This window comes from Dermacentor albipictus, unplaced genomic scaffold, assembly GCF_038994185.2.
Source record: "Dermacentor albipictus isolate Rhodes 1998 colony unplaced genomic scaffold, USDA_Dalb.pri_finalv2 scaffold_17, whole genome shotgun sequence".
Classification (NCBI taxonomy): domain Eukaryota; kingdom Metazoa; phylum Arthropoda; class Arachnida; order Ixodida; family Ixodidae; genus Dermacentor; species Dermacentor albipictus.
In genome coordinates this window covers 10,413,069-10,426,708 of record NW_027225571.1, presented here as the reverse complement: position 1 = coordinate 10,426,708, position 13,640 = coordinate 10,413,069, and the positions used below count along the sequence as shown (strand labels likewise).

At 47.2% G+C, this 13,640-nt stretch overlaps 1 protein-coding gene across 1 annotated transcript; it reads left to right on the top strand.

Annotated features, from left to right (window-relative positions):
• Positions 1-4,319: 4,319 nt before the first annotated feature.
• LOC139052012 (uncharacterized) lies at positions 4,320-5,509 on the top strand. Its single transcript, XM_070529083.1, has 2 exons — positions 4,320-4,765; positions 4,893-5,509. The coding sequence occupies exons 1-2, from the start codon at positions 4,538-4,540 to the stop codon at positions 5,133-5,135; spliced, it is 471 nt and encodes a 156-aa protein (XP_070385184.1). The 5' UTR covers positions 4,320-4,537; the 3' UTR covers positions 5,136-5,509.
• Positions 5,510-13,640: the final 8,131 nt, after the last annotated feature.

Sequence of the window (13,640 nt, the reverse complement as noted above, 5' to 3'; positions counted from 1 at the left end):
CGACGGTGACTGCCTGAACTTTGTTGTAAGTTGCGAGAATAGCTTTCGGTATATCCTGTTCGCCTCATGCGACGCAGAGTGATCGAGGTCGTGTAACGCAGGAGGAACGTGACGACAAACTTTTCTCAGTTTGCCATTGATACGCATCCGCGCGTTGAATCAAGCCCAAAATTTGCAGAATTTAAGTTTACTTTTCTGGGATACGCCTCGCCGATGTCTTGAGTCTCGACGGCGGGTCAAACTGACGTGGGTGACGAGGCTGCCAAGGGTGCAAACCCCAATAAAAAGAAAGGAGGGGAGCCTGTGATCTCAGAGGTTAGCCTCTGTCTGCAGCTGAAATTTTCATTTGTTCTTCACCTATATACTGCGAGCCCGTTGAAGACAGATGAATGTGCACTGTAAATAACCTAGCCGTCTGGCCCAGCCAAACACTGCGATATTAATTGCACAGTCCAGGCGCCCTAGTGATGAATAATAGCCTTCAGGAGAAGAACAATATGTCCACGTTGTTCAAGCCTTTTTGCGCTAATCTTCGGAGTGCACACGAAAAGGACAAGTTTAATTTTTTGTGTTTATGGTTGTAGTTTTTTGTATGTGTGTGTGTGTGTGTGTGTGTGCACTGGAATTCATGTTCGCGACCTGATTCATGGCCTTCATTGGAGGTTAATATAGTGGTTCTTTTAGGTTCAACTAACGCCACTTTTAACAACAAACTTGCCAGTTACTTCCAAATGGCGAAGCAATTACAGCCATAGCAAAGTGCGTTGTGATTGGTCTCTTTCATTTTGGGCATCTACTCTGGGATTTCGCCTCATAGATTTTTGTGCCGCAGTCCAGGGATTCCTTAAGGAGTCCAAGCGAATGTCGTGCTACATGTGTGGCTTTTCTTTCTTTGGTACGCTTTTCAATTATTGATTATTGGTTCTTTTTACTATTCATTGAATCAGTTTCACGAGATGTTGGTTCACGTTTTAACGTTTGATGCTAAGTTGGATGGCTAACCACAATGACTCCTCGACCGGCGTTCAAACTATACGGAGGTGCGAGATATATTGGCTTAACGGAGCCCACAAGGCAGCTCCTGGTGGATCGAAAAAACAGTGCCTTCACAGGTAGTAAAGTCTCTTCCGCGTGGGTAATTCTGAATTGTTCCGCCTGCTGAGGCAAGCGTCTGTGGCCTAATGTTTTTTTTTTCGGTTTACTTCACGGATTTGAAATCCCAATAGAAATACACATGTTTTTGTATATACAATACACGACAACATACCTAATGTGGCATGCTCTAACACTTGTTCAAGAAAGCAGGCTCATCTCGCAACTATTCCCACTCTGGCGTCTCGGTCTGTGACATGTATACATCGCATAAGTACGCCACGCTCTCAACGGTTAGAGTATAGGGCTTCTATGCCAGAGGTTTCATTCCAAACGATGGTCGATCTCTCTGCACAGGCGGTTTATACGCTTAATTTTATACGCTTTCATATGCGCGGTTTATCGCGAATAATGGAGAGAGAACTGACCGTTACGCAAACTTCATTTTAGTCCTGTGTATTACGTGCGTGGTCCTTACGCGAAAATGATTCAAGATATTAGGATAATAGAAACCATCGGCTAATCAACTTGTCTGCCACACAACCGGCTGTATACTCTACACGTACCACTTCCTCTAACTTGCACAATTCTAAAGCGGAGCTTTCCTTGCCTCTTCTCCGGGGTTTGGCATTCGTCATTGCTTCCTCACCGGGTGTATCTGTGGGTGTATTAAGAAAACTTGATACTCTAGGCATGTGCTTGCTGCTGTATGGGCTATAGTAAAGACAACTTCAGCCGCTGAGCTTTTGTCATCGGCTATGTGCCAATGGGGATGTGGCGAGTGTCGGCGAATCCTTCACGACGATTGGGCCTTTCTGGCACAAGGGGCATGAAGCCTTGAATGTAATTAAATATGTGTCGTGCTTACCTGGGTGCGTACGCCTCTAAACAAAATCCTTCGTTCGACAACCATGACACCTCGTGTCACCCGCTTCCCGATTTTACCTCGCCACACTGCAACATACCCAGTGTAATTTAGATTGCAACAATGGTATGAAATCGTGTTTTTTTTAGAATATATACAATTATATTGTACGCGATAGCATACGTGGACATTACAATTACGGTCATTCAGGAACTACATGTAAAATTCTAACCTTGACCAAGTAGGTTGACCGACCACGATTCAGTCGATCTTATAGCAAATCAGCCATTAATCAAAAAGAAGAGAATAAATTTTAGGTGCATGGATTCGCCATGAAGCAAAGACAGTCATCATGTTGTGTCATTATCTAAAGCAGTAAATTTCTTTGAAATTTGATGATAGGAGTCGCTGAAGGGTAATACAACGATTACAGTAAGGTGTGTTCTGTTCGCTGCAATAGTGTAAAAATAAGGCTGAATGTGTATAAATTATCTTACATTGGAAGATTGCAAAAAACAATGACTTATCAGCCATTCATTGCAAACGGCTTAAATTGTTCTAGCAGAAGTCCATTTCATAAGCTATGCACATTAACTCTTTCGCCTCCACACCTATTCAAATCGATCACCGGTTATCGATGCTTTAGATGGCCGGTTTCGACATGTTGTAACCCTTTCTTATCAACTTGACGCCATCCAACAGCTAGTACACGTACTGTACTTTCGGAATCAGTATAAATTTTCCCGATTTTTAACGGATGTTATTGCGAACTAATGTGCGTATGTTCTAGCAAAAAGGGGCGTGGCTGTCACCCTCTGCCTCGCTGGAGAAAAAAAATGCGCCGCTCACGATTACGGCGCACTAGCAGCAAAACTTTGTACTCAGATGACTCCCAGTTGTCGAGAAAGAAATTAAATTGCCGGCTTTGTCTGTCCGAGAGTGCTGAGCCGTGCTGAAACGGCGACAACGTTTTGAGTCAGCATGGGGCATCCGCAGCTGTTGAGCAGTCGGCTTCCTTGTTCGCGGTACCAGCCGATCTTATTGCGCGACCTGAGAGCGCTGCTGATTATCTTCAGGGTGCATACCTTGCTTAGTCATGATGTGCTGCCATCGGCAGCAAAGAAACATGCGTTCCGGCCAAGAAGGTCGCGCGTGGAAGATCCCGGCCCGGCACCACGGAGCAGCGCACGACCGTTTACAACGACGCGGGATTTCTTTCCACTCTTATTCTTTGCAGGGCCGCTAAAGAAAATCTGCAAAAATGCACACAAATATGTCTGGGTGCATAATTTGGTAGTTGCCCAACCGCGCTGAGAGCGATCGGTCCTGGAAAGCGGTGCATGACTCCAGACGAACTGTGAAGTAACGTTCCGTGCTTCTCATCAGACCATCCTCAAGAGATGCCGAAAAGGTGGAACTGCAAAATGTGTTACGAGGACTGCAAAGCTCAAAAGCCAGACGTTTTGCCAGACGTTTTGTGGGAAAGGAGCAGATTGAAACTATCCTTCACGAAATCCATGAACCGCTTCACCGCATGGCATGAGCGATAATCTGGTCTTAGTTTTTTTTCTTTTCTTTGTATACGTAGAACACCGGCGTACCGACCATTTACCTTTTCAGACACTATTCCTGGGTTGTTCATCATTGCTAGGTATATCCTGAATTTCCTTTGTATTACTGTTTTTTTGCTATCATGTTTTTTATTGCTGTTTTTATAAACTAGATGCAGAAATGGCGCGTTCTAGAGTATTTATGCTTGACATAATAATTATTTTCTTTGGCAACGTATGTTTCTGGAAAGAGCACATGTCTGTGCAAAATATGCTAGGATGCTATGTGCACTAGAATATTATTTGTAGTGGTAAATAATCTTTTTCCATGACCTGGAAAAAAACGAACATTTTCTATCGCTAAAGAAACAGGTAAAACACAATTTTATGTTAAAGCAGCACATTAACGATTAGAATTCATTTAGTATCTCATTTTCAGTTGAAATAAAATCCTTTTTAGGTATTTATTCTCGTTCGACCCGCTGCCGCCCGATTCACGGCCAATGCCCTGTAGTGGGTTGTGCTATAACTACTGACACCAAACGAAACAAAACCAAACTGCACAGCTTCTTTCAGGAACACGCGCTTTTATGAAATCTACGAGTACAATTCTAACTTGTGATTTGTTCCATCAGCATCCAGTAATAATAATCATTGTGCATCAATACATACTTTTAATAGGCACTACGTATTGTTTACGGCGTTCGAATTAGCATTGCTACTAATCCAAAGCAGTGTGAGGCTCCAAAAGCTGGCGCCGCTCGCGAGATGATTGGCACGACGAAGGAGAAAAAAAGCCCGCCCCTCCGCGCGCCGTTGCACGGGGCTCGCGAAGGCAGCTCGAGTGGCCAGAGCAGTCCCGGCTAAGACCACGGCAGGCGGCCGTTCTCGAAACTGCGGGCGCTGCTCGCCGTGAGGCCCGGCCTTCCACCCGATTCCCGGTGAGCTCGACGGCCGAGGACGACGCCGGGTCGAGCCAGTGGCCGCGGAGAACTGACGCCGAGCGAGGAGGACGCTGAGCCCCGCCGCCATGACGCTCGAGGAGGGTCAAGCCGAGAAGGAAGCGGCCCCGCCCAGGAAGACCCGGGCGAAGCGGAAGCCGGCTGCTGCCGACGACGGGGGCAGTCCATCCGAAGAGGCACCCGTCGTCAAGCGGCCGCGAGGAAGGACTGCCAAGGACCCGTCCAAACCAACGACGGGGTCCCGGTCTGTGAAACCAGGAACGCCGAAAGCCAACGCGACCACGGCTTCGGCCAAGGTGAGGAAGGCCTCCGATGAAGCGGCACGCGACGCCGACGTGAACGTCCCGTCCACCAGCAAGGGACTTTCACAAAAGGCGCCGAAAGTGAGGCGCAAGACGCACCCACGGAGCTCCTCCCCCGCAGATGCCTCCTCGGTCGCTGCCAGGGCTACCAAGCGACGGCACCGCTCGCGTAGTCACTCCCACGCCAGCAGCAGCCACCACCATGCCAGGAGGGAAAGGAGCCGTGGCGGATCTCGACACTCGTCCCGCCGCGGCCGAGGTGGCCGCAAGCACAGAGGCAGTCACCGAGGGACGTCCCGCACCAGCTCGGAGAGCACCCACGGGAGAAAGCGGGGACGCCGCAGCCGACGCCACCGCTCCCTGAGCACCTCGTCTGCAGCGAGCACGGCAACCAAGACTGGCGGGAGACGGCGCCGCCACGCCCGTAGCAACCGCTCGTCGTCGAGCCGTGGAGGCAGGCGTGCCAAGTCCAAGATGGCGGCAAGCAGATCTTCCTCGAGATCACGGCGGGCCAAGCGGACGAGTGCTGCCAAGGCCGCGAAAAGTGGCAGACGCAAGTGACCCCAGTGATCGGTGAAGGACGCCGGTCGGATCTAGAGGAAATCCACACTTTGGTTTCGCCCTTTTGGCGACCCGTTGAAGGTCGAGAAATTAATAAGCGCCCTCGTTGCGTTGTTGCAACTTCGACAGGAACGTCTTTGAAATAATCCAAAATAAATTTCGCTTCCAAGGTGCCAAGCCTTTGTACAATTATTGCTTGCAGAGGTGGTTTGCAAGGGTGTTTGTTAATCTTAATAGGTGTCTTGAGTTTTATGAATGCATGCACAGCAAGGCAAGTTTAAGAAAAAAGCCTTTTGAGGAGCCATGCCGCATTACGATTTGCCGTGATGAAATAGAAAAGGCCGACTCAGTGCTCTACTTAGGGGTAACCCTTGATTCCGCTCTGAACTGGAAGCTTCATATCGATAGGCTGTGTGGTGAGGTCTCTTCCGCATGCTTAGTATCTACAAATGTGCTGAGTAATTTCAGTTTCCAAACGTTGAGAACCTTGTATTTTTGTCTCGTTCATTCTCACTTAGCCTACTGTATTGATGCCTGGGGATTTGCATACAAAACATACTTGGAGCCTGTAGTACGGCTTCAGAAGAAAGCTTTACGAATAATCAACTAGGCTAGCTTTACTACACCGTCAAGTAATCTTTTTTTGCGAGCAGCAGCATGTCATTATCGCACCTGCGAGATTACCGCGTTGCCTCATTAGTATGCTCGATAACGAGATGCAACACGCCATTTCTTGCCACTATCTTCAATGAATCGGCATTTAACAGTCGCTCAGACTTCTTCGAGAAATTTCTCGTGCCGATATGTCGCAACCAGTGCGGCCAGCGACCCATACATTATATAGGTGTCAAAATATGGAACTCGCTTCCTGAAAACGTTAGGCAGTCAGCAAAGTTTAATACTACTGTAAAAGAACTCTTTCTTCGCGATCTAAATTGGTTAGCCTTTAACGAAAGTTACAATGATGGCAACAAATGGATACAGCGTAGCTGTTACGCTTTCTTCTTGTTTCTACGTACGTATGTGTTTATGGATGTGTAGTCACGTAAGTGTCAATGCCGATGTACCCTTGTTTTTACTCGACACACCGCGCATCAAATGTATATTGGCCTTGCGCTCCACCACAAGAAGAGCTGGCGCCACCGTCGGCGGGACGGCTATTAGGTATCACGTTGACATAGCGGCCACGTCGTTCACTTCAGGAGCGTCGAAGCGAGCTGAAAACGAGTTTAAATTCCCTCGTACGCTGCGGTCCTCATTTAGTGGCGAGATTTTCCCTCTTCGAGTGCCTCCTTTACAAGGATTGAAAGCACCACAATAGGTAGTGGCTGCCTTTGAAGGGGCGCAACATGGTAGGCTACTGCTGGGGGCCGCCGTGCCGGACGCACACAACGGAGCCCTGCGTCCGCCTTATTCACACGTAGCCGCAAGACAAGAAGCTGCGTGAAGCTTGGCTCGCGAAACATAAAACCGGCAGACAGCCATCGGCTACAACTCGGGTGTGCAGCAAGCACAGACGCGAGGAAGATTTCTGTTACGGCGCTGGGACTGCGAAATTCGGAAAACGCGCACTGAGACGCTCGCCCGAGTCCGCTGCCCGACTCATGTCATGGAGGTTTGGTCTATGAATTGTCGATGCTATAGATATTGGCAAGTTCACTAGAGTGGAAAGGGAGCGGTAAAAAGCACATACAAGAAAAGCATGGCATATGGTCATGTTTGTGTTATGAATTAATGCACTGGATTACAAAAAAAAAAGAAGCAGCAGGAAATCGCACGCTGAGAACAGCGATAAACATAGAGTGTGACCCAACCCGAGAAATAATATTGAAACGTCCAAGATTTCAGAATAAAATGAAAGATTGAATCGCCGCGACGTTACATCACCCTGTAGTCGTCGGAGTCTCTACAATGAAATTATTTTTGAACAGCTCTGATAGCGTCCACGCAACAATGGTTGCTTGTACACTGTCAAATGCTCATATTCTGCGGCCTAAAGCTCATGGCACGGTGCGAAAGCGCGCACGCGGCGAAAGCGAAACAGTGGACGGACAAGCATGCAGACGCGCAGTCGGTCGCTGCGAATCTATGACATCGCTTTATTGATGCTTCATTCTATTACGCTCCATTTAGTTATACAAACACTATAAGAACATATTTCCCATAGTTTGCTCTCAGCGTTTACCTACCTTTCACGCAAGAAGCCGGTTCGGGAGACTCCATCGCGGCGACCGCGCGCAGTGGCGTTCATTGTACGTATTCGGTAAAGAGATAGCGTCTATAAACGATTCTGTACTTTAAGTTTGCCGAAGATTATTATTTAGACAGTAAAAGACGTCTCTCTTTTCGCAAGCGTTTACAGAAATGTCCGGGAGAGCTCGCGCGGGGTGTTTTCAGTGAGCGCCGTAAGCGAAACCTATGAGGAGCGCGCCGCCTGATCCCTCATACTACGCCAGCGAGGCGCTTCCGATAGATGGCGACTCCGTAACTCCTCGCCGCCAATACAGCATATCAGTGTACATTTTTGCTGCGCCGAGTAAATAACAATTACATCTTACCGTTTTGCAAGCGGCTTAAGTCACAAATGTTGAACCAATTCTTTTTGTGTAACCGTTTCATGTATCCTTATCGCAAGCATGTAAGTGTGCGGGCTGCCGTGAGAGGGAGACCATGGGTCTTGTCTCGGATACGCGCTGCCTCACTGGTGGGGTGGAGCTCCTGTCGTGGGCGAGACTTAGCAGCTTGGCCAGCAACTAAGCCTTTTCGCTTCTGGGTGCCGATGGCTGTGACGTCGGCATGCGGGGAATGGCGCGCGCCCGAGCCGGCGGGGGCCATGGCTGTTTCCCTCCTGCGGTGGTCTGCACCTTAGTTTATGGGTTTTCGTTTCGTTGCATTTGCTTCCCTTTTTTTTTTGCTCTTGTTTTGTTTGTTTGATCCAAAACAAGAAACGATTGTGCCCGTGTCTGAATCGTTTACTTTCCTTTGTATAACTGCATGGATCCATAACTAGCCTACGGCTAAGGATTCAGACGTTGTCGCATGGCAGTTTTGATTACTTGAATAAAATTACTGTTTAGTTGAATTGAAGTGTAATTGAAGAAGGTTTCAAGCAGCTCCTCGTTGGCGTCTCGACCGGCCGAGTCGTTCAGGGCTGGCAGCGCTGCAAGGAGTGGACAGCGCATGAATAAATGGCGGACGCCGGGGTCCCAGAGTGTGGGTAATAAATGTTTAATGCTGGAGCCCTTCCCGCTCAACAACCTGTATTTTAGCTTTTACAGCGAAACTGTATATCGCTAGGGTTCCTAGTATTTTTGTTCTTCCCAAACAGACCGTAACATCATCAATGGCTCGTACCCCGTACGCAAGCAAAGAGAGAGAGGGCTCTTTATTAGAAAAACAGAGAATTTCGCCGGCGCGTATATAACCGCTGGCATGCTACTCTGCATAGGGATGGGGAATGCGATTAAAAGATTCCAGAAAAGAGTGGGAGAAAAAAAAAGCATAAACATAATTTCGAAATGTCCGAGTGGACCTGATACTAATTTCTACAGGTGACATGGCGGGTAAATTTAGGCTTTTGTAAAGGCAGGATGCAATTTTTAAAGCTTTCCTATTTTACCAATTTCTGTCAGGTATTTGAACAATTAATCCAAAACCCGTCGCTGTTCTGAAGGGCGGGACATTGGACCTAAGATGCTCGGTAACGTTAACGGTTCGTGGCAAATCATGTCCATTTGGTGTTAAAAAAATTGTCTCTCGTCGCGGTACGCGGGGCATTCTAGTAATATGTGCTCAATTGTCTCTAAGTTGCGACAGTTATCACAGTATGGGTTAGTGGTAAGTACTATGCGGTACAGATAATTGTTCGTGCAAGCAAAAAATGTAATGGCTCATAGCACCGTAAGGCGGAGGCTACAAGCACTCGGCAAAGTGCACCGAACAGTGCATGCATTCTTTGGACTCACGCATCCAAAGTACAGAACAGCATACGTGTCAATAAAGAACAAGCTCAATAGAGGTATCCGGACCACCTAATTTATCATAAGGCGCTCGTGATAGGAATGGGAAGCACGTAACACTCCCCGCAAATGTTTACCGGTAAACATTACTGCTTCGCAAGCTTCCGCGGCCACGCCAGCTTTCGACGTGGGGTGTTACGCGCGAGGCCGTTCGTATATAGAATAACCAGCCCAGCAAATCATTGCAGTGTTCTTGCAGCACCGCCACGGGCGGCACCGTGCTGTCAAAATTACGATTTCTGTCATTCGTACTATTAATCTAACATGCCACTACCAACATCACTCCAAAGTGATAAAGCATTGCACACCAGACTCAGTAGTTCTAGTAGTGGTTGTAAACAGCTTCGCTGCTCTTCCACCTTCCCACATTCGAATGGCTGAAAAAACGTTTCTCGATTCTTTCCTTTTATTACCAAGAAAGTGAGGGGGGCACCGTGCTGCGTGTAATTACTCTTGCCATTTTAAGAAGGACTTGTCATTAGTGTTGCAGAAAAAAATCCTTTATGACAGGATTTTGGTCACTATTCGCTTGTTCTTTTGCTTGCCTCAAGTGATGGGTCGTACCAACGCAGCGGATAGACGGCACCAGAATAATTGAACTGCACATACGGGCAAAATACCAAAAGGAGTGAAGTGGAAATATTCAAAAAGAAGCATTAGGCAACTTAATGATAACATAAATTCTGGGAGGGCTTATTCATACAACTAGTTAACTTTGGATGATAGCCAAGATCAGCCTCCTATCTTTTAAGTATTTGGAAGTGTTTGTAAATCTCGTACTTTCGTTTATTCCATCCTAATGGTCTCGTACATAATTTGTACACTTAACGGGAAGGTAGTGACCTACTTCGTTGGTGTGTCGGTCTGAGTAAATTAAAGAACACCATGACGCTGGCACTTTCAGTGAAGCAGATGTGACATTCGCAGCAGCCCGGATTCATGTTAACCATCTGAGGTCACAGATCCGTTGTATGGAATCCCACAAATTTGAAGAACCTTCATGGAAAGGAAACTTGTCATCCACACGAGTGTAGCACATAGGTACAACGAGAACCCTAAGGGTCTAAGAAAGAAAATGTCGCAGTTGATGAAAAATTCATTCTGGTCCGAGATTCGAATCCGGGATCAACGGCTTTCTTGGGTGGTCGCTATCCCATCTGAGGGCCCCAGAATGCTAGCACATCGCAGTTCGATCTATTAGCGTACTGTTTGCTGCAATCGGTTCCAACCACCCTGTGTAGTTTCGTTCTACATTTGGGTTGATGACAGTTTTCAGTTTTATGTTAGGTTTTATGTCTGTAGCGTTTTATGTGTGTAGCAGCGGAATACAGTGAAATAAATGCCGGAAGTGGCAGAGTGAGTTTCCTGTCACCTCACTGTAGCAAGTGTACCCAGTGAGCCTATAACCAGCAGAGCTCTGGACGATACGTGCAATTGGGGAGGCGCTGAAACTTACTGCGTGGAGTGCACGTTATTGATTACTCATTCAAATTTTTAATGAAGGCGCTGCAGAAGCGAAACCCCGAATGGGGGTTGGGGGGAGGAATGCGATTAGGAGGAGTAAAGGTGCTTTTTTCAGCGAAGGGGAGCGCAAATTGAGGCATTCAAAAATGACAAGCGTTGGCCATCTTTTGGAGTCATAGAAGCACAGAGAAAAATGCGCTTTGAAGATAAACTCAGGAACAGGGATGAAAATACAGTGGTGTCTAAAGGGCACAAATATCTATAGCTCAAGAGCATTAACCTGGTATAGAAGAAGAAATAGAGAACGTACGGTGCCATCAAAAAGAAGGTAATTAGAGAAAAGGTGATGGTGAAAATGAAAAAAAAATTATAAAATATCCGCGGAGATTTACACATACGGCAACAAAGAAATCGAGATAAAAATTCTGTAGGATAATAGAAACCTGAGGGCAGAAATATACCGGAGTAATATTAGCAACAGGATGAGCGATGTGCCTCCAGCAGCTGAAGTCCGGAGAAAGATCAGTACACCGTGCCAGGATATTCACCCAGCAAGAATTGTAGGGAACGTCCACCTTCCAGAAGTGCTGGGATTCTAATCGGATGGAAGCATTAAGCGCATTAACCACAATATTGCATATTCACACGGAGCAGCAGAAGCAACGGGGAATTGTTGAAGCAGCTCCGAAGGAGGAGCTCCCGGAATCATGCGCCACAGAGCCATCGATTACCTTGCATTGTAAAGAACTTGAGTGCGTAAAACACGTTGATATACTTGTCTTTTTCACAGATCTCCTTTTTGCTTACGGCCTGTGATGCATGTATGGACTTGGATGGCCATGGAATTTGCACGGGCTTGGCAATAAAGTTTCACGTGGAAAGCAGCGCTCGTCCTGTGGTTTTCACTCTGTTTCGTTTTTCGCACTCTGATATATGAACGGGACCAGCAACTAGCCCAGCTTTCCACCTTGCTCCTCTTATAGTCTGTGAATTTCCTTCATGAAACTGTTCTTTTCTCATGGGTATGGAAAATAACAATGCATATATGCTGACGCAGCCGCGTTCTGTACGTCCCACGCATGCCACCACGCGTCCTACGTCCTTCTTGTCCGGTCATGAGCGAAAGGAAGGTCTCAGCGCCTTTGCGAGTGCTTGCGGCCATTCAGCGGAAGCCCGCTAGTAGCCGCATGGTCACAACGCTGGCGATCATTGTGACGTGATGAGGGAAGGTTGCAGCAGCGAGCGCTCATAGAGATGTGAAAGTGAGCACCACCGCGGCGTTGCGTCTGCCTTGACCATTCCAGTTTCCGTTACCTCCGAAACTCGGCAGATCACGTGACTTTCAACATGCGGTAGGCGGGCCGCCCAACCCAGATCTAAGCAAAATGGCAACGAAGTACACGAATAACAAGTGCTTTCATTGTTTCATGCTCTTGCCGCTGCAGTCGTCTGGTATTGCAGAGTGGACATGTTCTTTCTTTCTTTTTTGAGTAAGCGACATCTCCAGCTGCCGCGACTGCAACTATGTTTGACGTACAAGACGCGCCCGGCCCCGCCCCCTTCTGGCTTTCTGCAGCGGTAGTGTTTGACGAAGTAGTCTCTCGCAGCGTACTTCCATTTCGTTTTACTGCGACGATTACGTTATCGCGAAATTCTTGCTTCGTTCTCGGTACATTGTGATAGGTAGGTAGGCAGGTTCGTGACTCGCCTCACTTAAAGAAATAAGGAATAACGTGAGACTTATGTGGCAATTAATCGAATCACCGTCGTCAAGCGCTGCAGCCGCGGGTGTTCTAACCACTGAAGAAAAAAAGTACTGGAGTGCGCTTAAGATTTCAATTTGAGTGAAACGCGACAGCATTCAGACACTGCTTCTCACGCTTGCTGGCAACTGCAGCTTATGTAACCGTAATGTTTAATGGGAAACGCTACAGCGGCGAGTGCAATGCACGAAGGCGAGTTTTCTGCATGGTGGAAACGCGGCCTCTTCCTTGGGGCCGATCCCGGAGATATTGCACAGCTGCTGCAAAAAAATTAAGTCATTTTCAGGGGTCTGCTATTGTTTCCCAGCTTTGCTATTTCATTATAGACAGATTTAACGTAAAAGGCATGCGCTGTCGGTTTTTTGTTTGCTGATAATTATTTGTGGCCTGTCATTCTAAAAATTTAGAGGATTTTTTTGCCAATAATGCAAGACAAGGTATGAGCAACTTCGCAGATAGAATGGTGTGGCATTGCAACGAGCATTTAGCACATGTCATGTTGCGAGGCATGGAATTTACATATGCGTAAATAAATGGGGCAATTTTCGCTCACAGGAAGCACAGCCGGATTTTCTGCGACGTGGGGCGCTAACCACTCGCACGCATGCCATTGACTCTTTCCAAAGCCAGCCAGCTCCCTGAAGCAGTCGATGCGTGCGCCTACAACATGCCACTTCGTCGTCTTCTGTCCTTGTGACAACTCGCGCTTTCAGGAGCCGTGTTTTATATGTAGATTGTTGCCATGTGAGACTGCTCGGCGCGCTAACTTCGTGCCACTTTGACATTTTGTTTCCTTGCGCTTTAGGCACCGTACTAGACTGTAGCAGAACTGATAGTTGGGCGAGTTGGTACGAATTCATAGTAAAATATTCTTGCGCACACAATTGACAAGGACACAGTGAAGGGGACACACGAGCGCTACTCACAACTATTTTATTTTCGGAAAGATACAGAACATATATACCTTAGCTATCAGCGCTGAGCATGTGCAAGAAGAGTGGTCAGTAAAGCATAAACAGATTAAACACAGATTAAGAAGGTTCAACCAGTATTTAAGAAAGC

Coding starts and splice junctions, on each gene's coding strand:
- LOC139052012 (XM_070529083.1), top strand. CDS start 4,538: ATGACGCTCGAGGAGGGTCAAGCCGAGAAGGAAGCGGCCCCGCCCAGG. Junction 4,766..4,892: donor CGACCACGGCTTCGGCCAAG/GTGAGGAAGGCC, acceptor CCTCCCCCGCAG/ATGCCTCCTCGGTCGCTGCC.